General features: G+C 36.0%; 1 protein-coding gene across 2 annotated transcripts; it reads right to left on the bottom strand.

Annotated features, from left to right (window-relative positions):
- Positions 1-3916: 3916 nt before the first annotated feature.
- Positions 3917-14609, bottom strand: LOC135717334 (nucleolin-like). 2 transcript variants are annotated; one of them, XM_065239336.1, is made up of 5 exons: positions 14286-14609; positions 5289-5374; positions 4974-5201; positions 4299-4912; positions 4072-4243 (listed from the first exon to the last, which is right to left on the bottom strand). In XM_065239336.1, the coding sequence occupies exons 2-5, from the start codon at positions 5362-5364 to the stop codon at positions 4238-4240; spliced, it is 924 nt and encodes a 307-aa protein (XP_065095408.1). In that variant the 5' UTR covers positions 5365-5374; positions 14286-14609; the 3' UTR covers positions 4072-4237. The 2 variants fall into 2 exon arrangements, with proteins under 2 accessions (XP_065095407.1, XP_065095408.1); XM_065239335.1 differs by having other exon boundaries at positions 3917-4912; positions 14286-14607.
- Between the last annotated feature and the right edge of the window lie 445 nt (positions 14610-15054).

The following is a 15054-nucleotide window of genomic DNA, read 5'->3' as shown; positions in this document are numbered from 1 at the left end:
AAGATTTGATAAAGAAAAACCAATCGTTGAGATATTGTCAAAAGTCTAACACTGCTTCTTGACGCCAAACTCGGCCTACGGATTCTAAACTCGGCCTAACGCATTGAAACGCCATTAAAACGCAAATGAATTCACTTCGGCCTATATTGGGTACAAACCTTCATATCACGCGTTCTCATTGACTTCGTTCGGTAGCTTATTAACTAAAGTATCGTACCAAACTCATAATTGACTCTGAAATCATGGAATTATTTTGTGTTTTCTGCACGATAGGCCCAAAATGGGCGATTAGGCCGAAGTAGTTCTCTACCCTACACTGGTGTTGTTATTTGCCGCGGATACTTAATGAACTTCATATACAACCTATATACGATGAGACTTGTTATTCTTTTCGAAGAGAGATGTTGCAAGTGTTACTTGGGTAACATTACCTAGCATCGGTACTAAACATTGTAACAGCTGTAATTACATCCTCAATGTGTAAATAGCAATCATCCTCAATGTGTAAAAACTAGTGATCTAGAACTAGGCAAAACCAGCGCCGGCCACGCCCGAACACAGGTCAACAGAGGAATGGGTAGGAATGTGTAGGAATGTGTTGAAGTGAATGGGTACGAATGTGTTGACGTAACACTCGCTTTGATGGAAGCTGAGAACACCTCTGCACTTCCACGAGAAATCACGTGGATATTAGATAAAAAGGGTTGGGATTGCAGCAGGATTCGTTTTGGTAGACGATATGCTGAATTGATGTCCTAACGATTCGTTACCGCGAAGGAGCATGTGTTTGAATCCACGGTTTTCTGCTAAAAAAGCAAAAAACCAAAAGGTTATATTTAATAATCGAGTTGCTGTTATTACCATGTAGTCATATTAACAAATAAAACGATTGACGAATATTGAATGTGGATACGCCTGAGATTATACTCATGATGTTCTGCTCAGTAAGCAAAAACGGTCGCTCTAAGGCCACATCATACCGATACTCGAGTTGTTGTAACCATTCATACCCGGCTCAATTTTCGCAAAATACACGATAAACAAGCGATTTAACCATAAATCTCTTTTATATGAAAGGACCTGCGACCGCATTTTTCTACGCAGTAAGCCAGTGTAATTATCGATCTTTTAAATCCGAAAACTAAAAGCTACGAAGAAGCACTTAGGCCTTCATTAAGTTCCACTTTAACGTGACGTTCAATGTTTCAATTTGCTCTGTACGCATTGTTCAGGTTATCATGCCTCTTATATCATAACAAGCTATGACCGACGTAACTATTGTTTAAGCCCTGATTAAACAATATATTTAAATGAAATTACTTCGCTTAAGTTGCTTTACTTATGTTCTATTCTAGTTTAACTGATATTTATCCAGATACACTCAAAAGTGAGCACATATCACATCAAAAGACGTGAAAAACCAGTTAAAACATCCCGAATATGAGTAAAATCCATGAAAATCTCACTCAGCCTAGGAGTATACTAAATAGACTGAGTGAAATATCCACATATCCCCCTCACACTCGAGAAACTCCTTCTGGAGAAGTCCGAAAAATTCATCTCACTTCCGAGTAAATTCACTTTTGCCGAAAATGAGATCGACCGTGTACCCCCTTAAAGTCAAAAACAAACAAAGTAGCATCAAGGTATGAAAAATAATTTAAGTAAAGGCTCCCTGTTACAAAACAATAATTCCTATTTCAGGAAACAAAAATTAAAAAAATAAATCAAAGTCAACTAAAGGTTACTTCCGTCTCCTGTTGCTTCAAGGAAATTAAAACCAAAAATTCTAATTTCCTCAAACATCTCAAAAGCCTTTAATTTGCATTACTATCATTCAAAAAAAAAGCTAAATAAAAACTCTTAGCGTCCCATAATGCAAACCATTCATAATGGAAAATCTAAACGCTTTCCAGAAGCATGTATATCATTAAAAAAATATATAAAAATCAAATTCAAATTCGCCTCCAGTTGCAAACTAACTATTTCAATATAATGAAACATTCTAACGTCATCCAGAAGCATGCATGTCATAAAAATATATCAAATTTAATCAATTAATCAATCAGTGATATTAAAAAACACACTTCCAAGTTCCTTATTTTCCAAAGCACCATGCTATTTCATGAGTATCATCAAAGAAAAAAAACAATTTCAATAAAATGTGCTCCCTGTTGCTAATTGTAATTTAAAATTAAAATCATAATTTTTAATTTCTCTGACGAATTTTCTTTTGCTTAAAAATGAGAAAATAAATCAAGTTCTTAAAGATCGCTTTGTGTGAAGGCATTGAAACTAATAATTACTGTCTCAAAGAACTTAGATTTTTTTATCAACTTACTGATACATCACAAGAAAGGCACGATGAGTTCCATGATCCGCTGTGTCTTAGGTCACTTTACCGCTCACTTGTGCGGTCTTTATTTGAGTAAAAATTCTGTTGTATGGTGTCCTTCCATACCAACTGGATCGCTAGAATTGAATCTGAAAGCTGCTTACGGGTGACATCGACTGTTTAACATTGCTGGCACAGCTAAATACTTACTTAGTTGAATTATTAATAAACAAATAAATAAAAAAAATTAAAATTGTACATATTTTGTTAAACATACAACACTACTTCTTGATGGATTCACTTCGTCATACGGATGAACTGCCCATATGTGAAGATATAGCAAATTGACAAACACAAAATTCTGAGTTAAAATGTATTAAGCGATAAATCAATTAAAGCTATATTAAACGATAAAAGTGCTGTTGGAAACCATACCGTAAAGGTCCACGCACATTAGATCCGGATCTGACGCGTTGCGGCAAAGTGACAGCTAAATCTATTGTCTAACTGTCAAATTTACGTCAACGCAACGCAAACGGATCTAATGTGGGTGGGCCTTAAGAATTAACATTTCAAAAAAATTGCTCTCAAAGTATTGATATTAAACAATTTTGGCATATTAGCCATTTCGATTTTTCAATACCTCAAAATTCAGTATTCAAGCAATCGTTTTCCTTATGACCATGCATAGAGATTATACCTACCACGTGCTGCTGTTTTTGGTGTTTTAACTTGGGTGACATAACAGCAGCTTCTTCACTTTTTACTCAAACAGCTTACCGAACGTATAATTGATTTCTTTACGGGAAATTGTGGATATATTTGATGTTTTCTGCTGAATACTTCCACAATTCGTGTTTATAGGGTGAGTGATACAATGATGGTATGATTTTGTATTATTTTTTATTTTTGCTACTTCTCAGAATTTTGTTGAAGTCGGGGGATTTGTGTATGTGATTGATTTATTGTTCCTTTTTAGTTTCGTCGAACGTCTTTTTACATGCTCAATAATTTAAATAAATAATTTAAATAAATAAATAAATAAATTAACTTAACCCTATCAAGTCTGTTAAGATAATAGTCGATTGTCATGTACTAGTCTATTACTTCGTCTAGATTGTTGATGGCTTGTGAAAACTTAGATTTTTCGCTTTTACTTTTCGGTCACTGAGGTTCGACATATTTAGAAAATCTTCGAATCGAAGACATTGGAGCTGTAAAGGTTTCGTGAGTGGAAATTTGGTCACGCCTATGTGTGAATCATATCGTGAGCCCTTGTTATAAGAGTCTTTTTTCTCTCGCGTAATCTCCCTGTTTCTACTTCTTTTGATAATTCTTTGAGTTTAATCTGCTGTCTCCTACACGAAAAAAAAATAAAGCAACCCAGAATTCAATTCAAAGTTTTATCCACCTTGCATCAACATTTGCATTCAGCTGTTTGCGACATATTGTATACCATGACATGAAAATATCGTGTTAAGTATACGGCAAACTATCTGATCAAAACATGAATTAATTTCCCACTTAAAATCAGCTTCTCTTGTCACGGTATCGTCTATAGATCGATTTTAGCGAATGAACTCAGAAATGGGTTGATTTTGTTTTTCTTTCCTCATAGTCTGCTGTTGGGTTTGGAGTTAGTACCAAATCTAGCTCACACATCAGATTCCGCGATTTCTTCCACGGCACTCTCATCGATCAATTCATCGCTGTCCTCATCGTCATCGTCATCGTCATCGTCTTCAGCGTCCTCAGGTTGAGTTTCGTTTTCGCTATTCGTGGCAGTTTGGTCAACTTTCTGTGCTGTCACTTCATCGCTGTCATCGTCATCGTCATCATCGTCCACTAGAGATGTGATACCTTCAAAGATGTCGTCGTCGTCACTGGTCGGCTTCGTCGCAGTCACAGCTGCAGGAGCGGCAACAACGTCAACTTTGTTATTATCAGAGGATAATGTTTGTACCTTTTCTGGGGAGCCCTCGTCGTATTCAACTTCGTCTTCCTCTTCGGCTGCTGCTTCCGTTGCTGGTTGAGCATTCTGGTCGGCCTTTTGAGCAGCAAGTGATTCGACAATTTTATTCACTTCGTTGTTAACATCGATTCCTTCTGGCTTCTGTTTTGGAGGGGCGTCGATTTCGTTTTGGGCTGCGGCAGCATCGGCAAGATCAAGCAAAGCTTGAGCATTTCCCACTGGTTCCTTAACTGGAACTGGCTTCTTCTTCTTCTTCTTGGAAGGAGCAACTGGTCCAGAGGCATCCGCTACAGGTGGAACAACAGCGACATCCTCATCGTCGTCATCGTCGTCATCATCATCATCATCGTCATCGAAGGCACCTAGGAGATCTTCACCGAAAAAAGACAGTGCATCATCTTCGTCATCTTCATCGTCATCGTCATCTTCTTCATCATCATCATCTTCATCAACGGCAGCAACAGGTTGGGCAGGCTGCCCAACTGCCGACTGTTTCTGCTGGTCGAGGACTGCTGGCGCAACTGGAGCAACGGCAGCTGGAGCTACTTCATCATCATCATCATCGTCGTCGTCGTCATCATCATCGATTTCATCTTCGACTGATCCTATTAAGATAATTAAAATTTAATTTCTCTCAAAATCTACTGGCTTAATGCCTTCCACTACCAATAATATCGTCATCATCATCGTCATCATCATCATCAGCATCATCATCTTCCGCTGAATCATCATCACCTAGATCGAATTCATCTGAATCGTCATCATCATCATCATCATCATCACCGCCAGAAACTGGGACAACTGGAACTGGAGCCACTTCTATAGCTGCAACATCCGCCACATCATCTGCTGCTTGTCGATAGATTAAGGCACCTTTTCGAACATTTCGTCCCTCTGTTTGCGGGAAACAAAGCAAAATTAAAAAAATTTACCATAAGATCGCCCAAAATCTCGTTTCAGGTCAATCATATGCAGACCTACCTTCAACTGGTGCCGAGGCAGCAAAAGCGATTATAATGAGAATCAATAAAAGCTCTAGCAGAAATGTGACTTTCATTTTAAATTATCTAGAGGAGAAACAAGATAATCAAATTATATATTTATTTATCCATGAATAACTTAAATCTATTTCAGGGGATCTCTATCCAAAGTGAAATTATCGCATTGCCATCCAACCAAGTCTATTATCAGTCGACGAGTAAGTAGGGTTTGAAACGGAAAGCGATAATTATTTGTTCGTCATGTCTCACCTCACTGAACACATAAGAGCGTGCAATCATGTGAACAGAGCAAAAAATATGCGAGAAAGCCGCCTATTTAACCAAACAGCGAAAAACATATTTGTGTGTCAGATGGAAAGTGAACTTTCTTTTTGACCAGTGTACGAGATGGAATTCCGTTACTGCAAAAAGTTGCCAAACCTGTTTGCCACAATATTTTTTTCGTTGGTTTTGGTAACTGTAGGCGTCAAAATTTTACGTTCATAATTGTTTTATCACCAATATGATCTTTATTATCGAATTTGAATTAGTCCCTAAACTTCCCAAATAGGAGTTCATGTTTGTTTTCTTTTTAGCAAAACTGTTGATTTCAACATTAAGCTTTTGGTAAAATGTTCAATCAACATACAGAAGATAACAAGAAGATCCAAATAAAATCAAGACAAAAATAAAATAGAAAGTGATACACGAATAGGGCAGTTTCAAGGCCTTTATCGTGTGCTGTTGTTGTTGGTGCCAGTTGGTGCAGATGAATATGAAGCTTGAGATGATTAGGCACAAGAAAATGGAAAGTTCAAACAGGTTTCTCGGTACGCACAGGTTTGGTTCATTGCACTCTTCTGTCCATCTCGATCAACCCAATGACGTGTTTACATGTGGCATTTATCCGGACAGCTTAGGATTCGTGGCTTAACTTTAGAACTCAGTAACAGTGTTAATTTGGTTAATTAGAAGTGTAGTTGCTTCATTTTTATGTTAAACCCCTTTTCTTACTCACACGTGATATATTCATGATGATAAAATGTATTATTCAAGACTAGCAAAACAATATTTAAATAACCTAACGCGTGGTTCTATTCCAGGACAGGTCAATTACCGTTTTGGAACGGATATGTACGATATTCTACATTCACGACATTAGACATTCAACATAGAACAGTATTTAGACGAAGAACGAATAGTCAAAATTATGACTCTGGCACTAAAACTTCTTCTTCTTGTTTTTTTACGCTCTGTAGCGAGCGTTTTGCCGGCTCTCAACTTAGTGTTATAGATGCACTTTCGCAGCTATTCATTGAAAGCTTTCTATGCTTACACCAATGCATGAATTTGTATATTGTGCGGAAAGCACAATAATACACTATACCCAGGGAAGTCGAGAAAATTTCCACTCCGAAAGATTTCCTCGACCGAACCGAACCTTAACTAACTAGGCTATGAGCCCAAGTCGATGTCATAATTGGGTAGAAAGATTTTTCAATTAATATCAATAGACGAATTCAATCAGGTTAAAATATGAAAAGCTCTCAATGGATTAATGTACCTCTTTATCTTATGACTACCAACTATTAGTGAGAAGAGACTTTCTACTTATTTATGCTCAGTATTATGATATCCACGATGTTTACGAAAATCACTCCCAGCTTGGGTTCATGATTTTCACATACAATAGTTGTAGAATAAATTGTCAAATAGCCGTAACTGCTTTTGTAAACAATGATTGACGATTGAATTTGTGTTAATCTTGTGTACAGTGCTAGCAACTTACATATACAAATTATCATTATAATATCTTATAATTACATAATTCAAAAAATAGTTATTTAAAAAAATAAAGATTTTTTCAGCATGATCCGTCCATTTATTACGATTAAAGAGCCCAGTCCGCTCCTCTCTTATACTAGACCCTCTCTAATAAGACAAGTGCTGAAAAATCAAATTTTGCAACATTTTTCCGACTCAAAAATGTGTCGAAAAATAGCACTTTTCGATACAGAGTGTCGGCAGCTAAATATGGGGTTAGTATAAATTAGCACAAGACACTAATAAGTCTGTACATTTGAGACGAAATACGCGTATCTGTCAAGAATAAGCTTAAGGTAGTGTAATCATACTCTCTTTTTTATATAAATAGGTCGTTATTTTATTCTAAAGTCTGTTGAAAAGTGCTACTTGTTGGCATTATTTTGAATAACATAACGGCCTAGTTTTCCTAAATAAAATATCAGTACGCAAAAGATGCATGATTATGCTTCTTTTTGACACTCATGCCAAAAAGGTGCACAATTATGCTACTTTTCGGCCCACTGTACCGAAAAGTACAACACACAAAATAGCTATTTATGCAACAAGTTTCAGCACGGGTCATAGTTTATCTAACGAGGCTTGCCGAGTGCTGAAAATGACCCATTGAAGGTGGATCTACCAAGTAGAAAGTGACCTGCGGACCCTTCGCAAACTATGAAACTGGCGACGTGTGGCCATTGATCGAATAGAGTGGAGACGACTTCTTCGGACAGCAGATTCGTGCTGAAAAAAACTTAATTTTGCATAAATAACTATTTTTGCGAAATGGGCAAAACCTGTGATGTTAATGTACGTTACCGTTGTATTATATTGGTATCAGTTCAATTAATCCTTATGAAGCAAGAAATAAGAGCATCAATACACCAGACACCAGTTTTTTTAAGGAGATTTTTAGTCAATTGGCTAGTTCGTCTCCAAGCACCAGACATAAGTTAATGGCTCTTTTTTATTATTGTTTTCTCTTTTTTTTTGTGATAGTTGAAAACATTTGTTTCAGCATAGATTTCGGAAGACTAGAATTAAATGATCAACAAATTGGGTTTTTGAATTTTTGCACTTTTTTTTTAAATAATTAATATTTTAATTTACACAGCTATATTGACGTGAAGGGATTGACAATATTATTCTTCATAGGAATACAGAAATATTGTCAATACCGATGTAATGTCGTCAATATAGAATGTATTGACAATACGATTATTGTCAATAAAAGTAATCGTAGATGTAAAAGTAAAAGAATCAGTTGAAATAAACTAGAAATTTAATTCAATCAATTTTTGTCGAGTTGGGTATGTTTTGGTTTCGTTTGATTTTACATTACATGTTTGTTAACGTTCCATAATTAACATCGAAGATGGTTTACGTCTAGTGTAATAATCTAATGTTTTGTTTTTGGTAACAATAGGGTTTTTGATCTAATTTCCGTCCTACTAAGCACAACCACTTTACCTCTCATTTAAGAACGGATTTGAACAAAAAATAGCAAGATTCTACTGATGTCTTCTAAATTCATTTTTCCATACTATGCGTTCTAATAATTTTGTGTTGAAACTTTTGATTTTTTTTTTTATTTGTGAACGATGAAATTATTGATATTATTTATATTTTCTGCTCATTAGTACGGAAATAGGCAATTAAGACATAGTAGCGCTCTACCCTATTACTGCATAAACTATTGTCGTTACTGCTAAAAACCCAAAAAGCCCAAAAGCAAAAATCGTGTTATACGTTACAACGCACTACTTTCGACACTATGTATAACGTATAGTGGGTTTTACAGTTTTAAGCTGTAAACACAATTCATATTTTACATATTTAAAGACAATACATACATTTTACATATTAAAAGACATCGTTGTACATATATGTATCGTTGTATGATTTGTAAAAAAAATATTTTCAGGGTGGCAACTACCTTTAAGACCCTGGAGAACCTGGGACCCCACTTATCAGGGAATTCGGCCATCAAGCAGGGAATTCTCAAACTATTTGTTGAGTTGTTGAATACTTTTTTTAATTTGTTGTTTGAAGTAAAGTAAACTCTTTTTATTCATACGGCCCAATGTCACTAAAAAAACCTGGGATTATGAATAATATTCTTTTTTTTTCCAAGATTGGGATTTTCATTTCTTCCGAAGTCTCAAAAGTATGTAAATTTGTTTATATGTAACATTTTAAAGTATAAGCCAAGTTTTAGAACAAGACACTGAAAAAGTCTGTACATTGTTGATGAAATCTGCGTATCTATTAAGGGTAAGCAATTAAGGTAGTAGAATTGAATGTTAATCTCTAATCCAATTCAAATAGTCGATTAATCGATTAACGAACCGAAAAGTTCAACATTTTTATGCTAGGGTAATGGTCATTTTTACAATACGTCTAAATGTATGCCGTTTTTTTTTTCAATGAATGTAACATATGGACATGAAAAATGTGTGTCTGGTGGAAAAGTGTACCTTTCTAGTTTCTAGTAATACTGAAGAAAGATTTTTTTCAAAATAGGATGTAATTGAACATTTTTATTCAGCAATGACTTTGAATCATGGTTAGACATTGTTGGACTTAAAAATGTATCATGGTTGGACCTATTATGATACTTATCCATTTGTACGCTTGGGAATCTCGCAGGGCCGAGTGTCATAAACTAATCGATTCAGTTTGACGACAAAGGAAAATGTCTAGGTATCAGAGTGTGTATGTATGTGTATGTGTGTGTGATTGTGTGTGTGTGTGTGTGTGTGTGTGTGTGTGTGTGTGTGTGTGTGTGTGTGTGTGTGTGTGTGTGTGTGTGTGTGTGTGTGTGTGTTGTGTGTGTATGTGTGTGGAAATAAATATTTATTAAGACATGTTTAAGGCAACCTTTAAACCGAATTTAACGTAACACCGGCCAACATTAGCCAAACATCAGAATTCCAACACTAGTTTAATGGTAGTCATATGGAGGCCCACACCTGGCCATGTTTCGATACCCCCCGGAGAAGTGACCAGTTTCTGACTATGGTTTAAAGCCATCATGTGATACCTTTCTTCTTCTTCTTCTTTTTCTTCTTCGCATTTCAAGCTTATTGCATATCGCATATTAGCTTATGGCGTGCTCTCAACTTAGTGTTCTAGATGCACTTCCACAGTTATTAATTGAGAGCTTTCGATGCATGTACCATTTTTGCATTGGTATAATTGTGTGGCAAGTCCAATCATATTTCTATGCCCAGGGAAGTCGAGAAATTTTCCAACGCGAAAAATTCCTAGACCGGACCGGGAATTGAACCCAGCCACCTCCAGCATGGTCTTGCTTTAGAGCTGCGCCTTTACCGACTGAGCTAAGGGAGGCTATGTGATACCTTTAATCACATTAAAATTCAGCAGCAAGTTCGATGGCAGTTAATAGGAATAGCCAGGATCACGCTGGCCACATCCAGTCATTTTCCGGGAACCCAAAGAGACTAGGAAAGTAAACATAAAATAATGTTTTTTTAAGTTTGTTCTGTGCTAACGCTGTGGCTAACGCGACGAGATAACATCGATCCAAATCTGTGGCCCGCGCAGGAAATTGTAAACAAACCGAAGCGCACCTGCCATACAGGAAACAACTAGGTTCAACCATGATGCTTCGTAGGTTCAACCATGGTACAAATATGAATTAGGAGTTTTGTCAATGATATCAACGAAAAATACCACGAACTGTCATTGACCGCCAAGCAGTTTGAAGATGCTTTTCTTACAGTTGAACAAAAATACACACTGCGGTATTGAAATCTTGTTCTTGTCAAAAGATTCAGTGGCCTTGTTAAATTCCAAAACCGAAAAGTACATTTTCTGACCGACACAAACAATCACTACACGTTCAATAAAAAATTAAATCCGTGTGTGGGGTTCACTGATTTTCCAATTTCGAGGGATCTTCAATTAGCGTGAGACTGAATCCCGGTTACTTCTTGAGCCCTGGAACTCCCTTGTCTTAGTTATACTAACACGGTTATATCATAGAGGTAACTGGTATATCATGCCAAGTAAGCATAACCTTCTCCAGAGGATCACCACTCTTCGCTTCAAACACAAAATAGTTGATTAGCTCCTGGATTAGTTATTAATCGAGGAATAAAACATTGATTTTATATGTGATTGCTTTAATACAAAAAAACGCAAAAACGTCAACTCTACCGAGGGTGCAACATAAGCAAAAAAACCTTGCATACCCCCTGTATTAATTATATAAAAGGGACCATGGAAAAGACACTAAAATATAAATTGTTTTCTCCCGACTGTTTAATCTTACCATTCTTCTTTGGAAATACTGGAACTGTTTTCTGAGCCATATTGGAGAGTTTTTATTTTCAATAGTACATTGAATATTAATAAGCTCTAGTTTTGGCATTTGAATCGACCAACATGTCATAAACATAAAATACTACACTTTTCAGGCTTATACGTTAGCACCTCACCATACAATTTTTTGGGCTTTATTTTTGAGATTTTTAGCCGTAGGCTAATCCATTTCGTTGCACCATACAATTCGTTTCCCTATCCGCATATCCGCACACCGCCTTCGTTAACTTTCTCGGAGAGCCAACAAGCACACAATCAAGAAGTTAACTGTGCATTTGAGTGAATGAGAAGTGAAGGCAGTGTTTTTTACTTCATTCCAAATATTAATTAATCAGTCATTAACTCGTTACAGTAGATAACATTTGTTTGCGAGACGATTTTTTATCGAATACCAACATAAAATGTGAACCGGGAAACTTAGTGTTGATACCTGTAAAAACCTTGAAAACACAGGTAATTTTGTGTGGACTTTTGATTTTCCATCCTGCTATACTTTTACATGGCAACATTAATGTTCATTAGATTGAAATAAAACAAAAGCGCCAAACTGTAAGGAAACTGGTGTTAAAAAATTAATGAGCACAAGAAGAAAAACAAACGAATTATGCATTGAAATGATACCAAAGTTATAAACAAAGAATAATTTTGGCTGCCAATGTGTCCCAATCCTAAGAAGCGCTAATATCCTTGAACTAACAGTAGTTGTGTTGCAAACTTGATAACTTCGCACCATAGTTGGCCTGAGTTCAATCCGAACCGAGTTCGTAAGAGTTTTCTGAACCGAATAATCTCTTTTCACGTGTTCCTTTCGAAGAGAAGTAAATACGTTGGTTCCGACTCACGAACTGATGTGTTTAAAGCGTAAGGTCTAGTCGGAGGCGGCTTTTTGGCTTCAGTTATTGGCACGTACGTGGCGAAAAATATTCAATGAAATTATCCTTATGATCCCCCAAGTTCTTCACCGTGACTTTTTAACTACATTTATTATTATCTTTGTTGTTATTACTTTAAGTTGAGTTTTATTGTAGACATATATAAAAAAAAATACGTTTGAAATTATTTGAGTAATATCTAAACACCGGAAAACTTCTATTCAAATAGAGCTAAAGTCGAAAAATTGCTATTTTTATGTTGCTTTGCCACGTCACACTGTTTTGCACTTCTAGTAGAATTTGTTAGTGGCTATGTTTATAGTTATTGATTAGAAAACATAGTAAATCATGTCTAACATTGCTATATTGTGGAGATTATTATAAGTTTTAAACAAAAAGAGTAATCTGTGAAAATTTGCGTACCACTTCACATAGTGCGGTTCTTATGCCAGATTTGCATTCATGCATTTTTACTGCTAGCGACTTAAATGAGTGTGTATACGTGTAAGCGACGAAAGTCAACTTTTTTGCATACGAAATTGATGTTAAATTAGGAGAAGCAAACGTTTTCACACTCAAATGTGTGCATTTTTATCAAACGGGTAACTTCTTCATATTAGTATTCCAGATGTGTACTACTTTCTTTTTAGCTTGTTGCTTTTGCTGTTCGTATAAACACAGTTCAGTTTGTGTTTGAATAATCAAAAATGTATGAGCAACAAAAAGAGAAAGTACCGTTTACATAATATTTGGTATGACGAGTGACCTTTCCAAGGCATTCAAAGATGATCATTTTTGTGAATGCTTAACATGAAAAATCCAACTCTTCAGTCAATGTGAAGCTAAAATTAATAGCTGGTGAGTATAAGACATAAATAATTGGAGGTAGCCCATAATAACACAACTTTAACTGTAAAAAGTCACTTCCACAAACAGCAATAGTTCTCAGATTAGCGGGACAAAATAAAACTAACAAGCGTCTCGGAAAGAAAAAGAATCTTAAGATCAAACATAGCGGAAGGCAAGCACCGACGTAAATTGAATAATTGTAGGTCCATTATACTGATTGGAAAAACCACGCAAAGAGTTTCCTGATGTTCGTCATGCAGCACAATGGTTCATACCTCTTCCAACCAGGTGATCTGGATTTCTAACGAATGCAATTATTAGTTTAAGTGGAAAATGTAATGCACTCGTGATTGCATGTTTAAAACAATGGGAGAATATTCACAAAAACAGGACAAAACATTATTTTGTGTGAGATTAGTGTGCATAGAGTTTAAGAAAACATTTTATTAATTTGCTCGTGAAATCATTACGATCAATTTGATCGTTGTGAAATCAATACGATCAAATTAATAAATGGCGTTCTCATACATTTTAGATTTTTCGATTAGGAATTGTTAACAAAATTACAGCACTGTTGAAAACATACAATACGCCAAAATTTAACCTTAGTTTTCACATAAAGGGGACGATAGCTTTATACACACTTTTCCATGACAGTTCACTTAAAAGATCAAGATGGAAAATACCAACACAATTCCATCAGTTCAAAATACTTGAATTGAAGAAAGGTACCAGATTTATGGAAGATAAAAAATAGTTGCAGACCATCTTTAAGCTTTCCGACTGAGCTGTATATCGGATTCCACAATTATTATTTTTTAAATTCGTTAGCCCATTAAGAAAAACATAATCCAATGAAATGATCCCTACGATTTCTCTCATTTCCATATTACACTTTTCCTCGATTTAATATCATTATAAACTTTCTGGAGGCTATAATCCACTATTAGGCTTCATTCCCAGTTCAATAATCGTTTCCAGGTGTTGATAATGGCCATAACAGGACAGTTCGTTAATGCAGTAATCCATTTGTATCAACGAAGCACTGGCAACTTTTTTTTTTAATGTCCTTGAATATCCTTTGCCCAATCATTAAGTTCTTCAAGCTGATGTCTGGTACTCACTTTACTTAAACTACCAATGTATTAGATGTTCTACACGCACGTTTGTTTTTTGAACACAAAAACCACGACTTTCTTCGTCCGATCACTCTGCGCGACTGACTGAACTTTTTCCACTTCTTCGACTCTTAATGAAAACTTTGTATGATGGACGTGATTTTGTTGTTCGGCTACTTTCTTTCCCCCGCTCTGCGGTTCCATCCGATGGATCTGCACCACACCTCTTGATCTCACGGTTCGCTGTTCCGTCTCACTCGCTCCCTTTGGGGCTTGTTTCTACTGGTGATGCTTACAGTGCCGAAATGATGTTACTCGTTCAGCGTGTTCGGAAAAAAATGTGTTACGAAAATCATCTATTCCGTTCTTTTCTTCTTTTCTCCACAATCTCTCAGTAGGCCGGAATTATAAGAGTCATGAGCGACCAACTTGTATTTATTAGCCTCTCCCGTTCCATGGTATAAATGTATGCAGTTGGCGCGTGCTCTTTTTATCAGTTAAAGAGTTTTCTTCTTCACGTTTCGTGTTGTGTCCATAATTTCCTACCTTTCTCTCGTTTTAATCCTCGTCTGAGAGAGCCGCTATGTTACTTTTATGTATCCAATTGCGTTTCACAATCAATGCGCGTTTACTACACAATGCTTGTTTGCTTACCCACGGAGAAAGCAGATAATAGAATACATATACATAAAAGGTAGTAAAATGTCTAGGCTGGATCCTTTAACTGTGATATAATATAGTTAACAATATTTAAATGTATATTTTTAAACCTAGA

Source organism: Ochlerotatus camptorhynchus, unplaced genomic scaffold (assembly GCF_037179485.1).
Source record: "Ochlerotatus camptorhynchus isolate MF236.1 unplaced genomic scaffold, CSIRO-AGI_Acam_v1.1 ptg000055l, whole genome shotgun sequence".
Lineage (NCBI taxonomy): Eukaryota > Metazoa > Arthropoda > Insecta > Diptera > Culicidae > Ochlerotatus > Ochlerotatus camptorhynchus.
The sequence above is the reverse complement of the archived record's forward strand: the minus strand, read 5'-3'. Positions and strand labels throughout refer to the sequence as shown.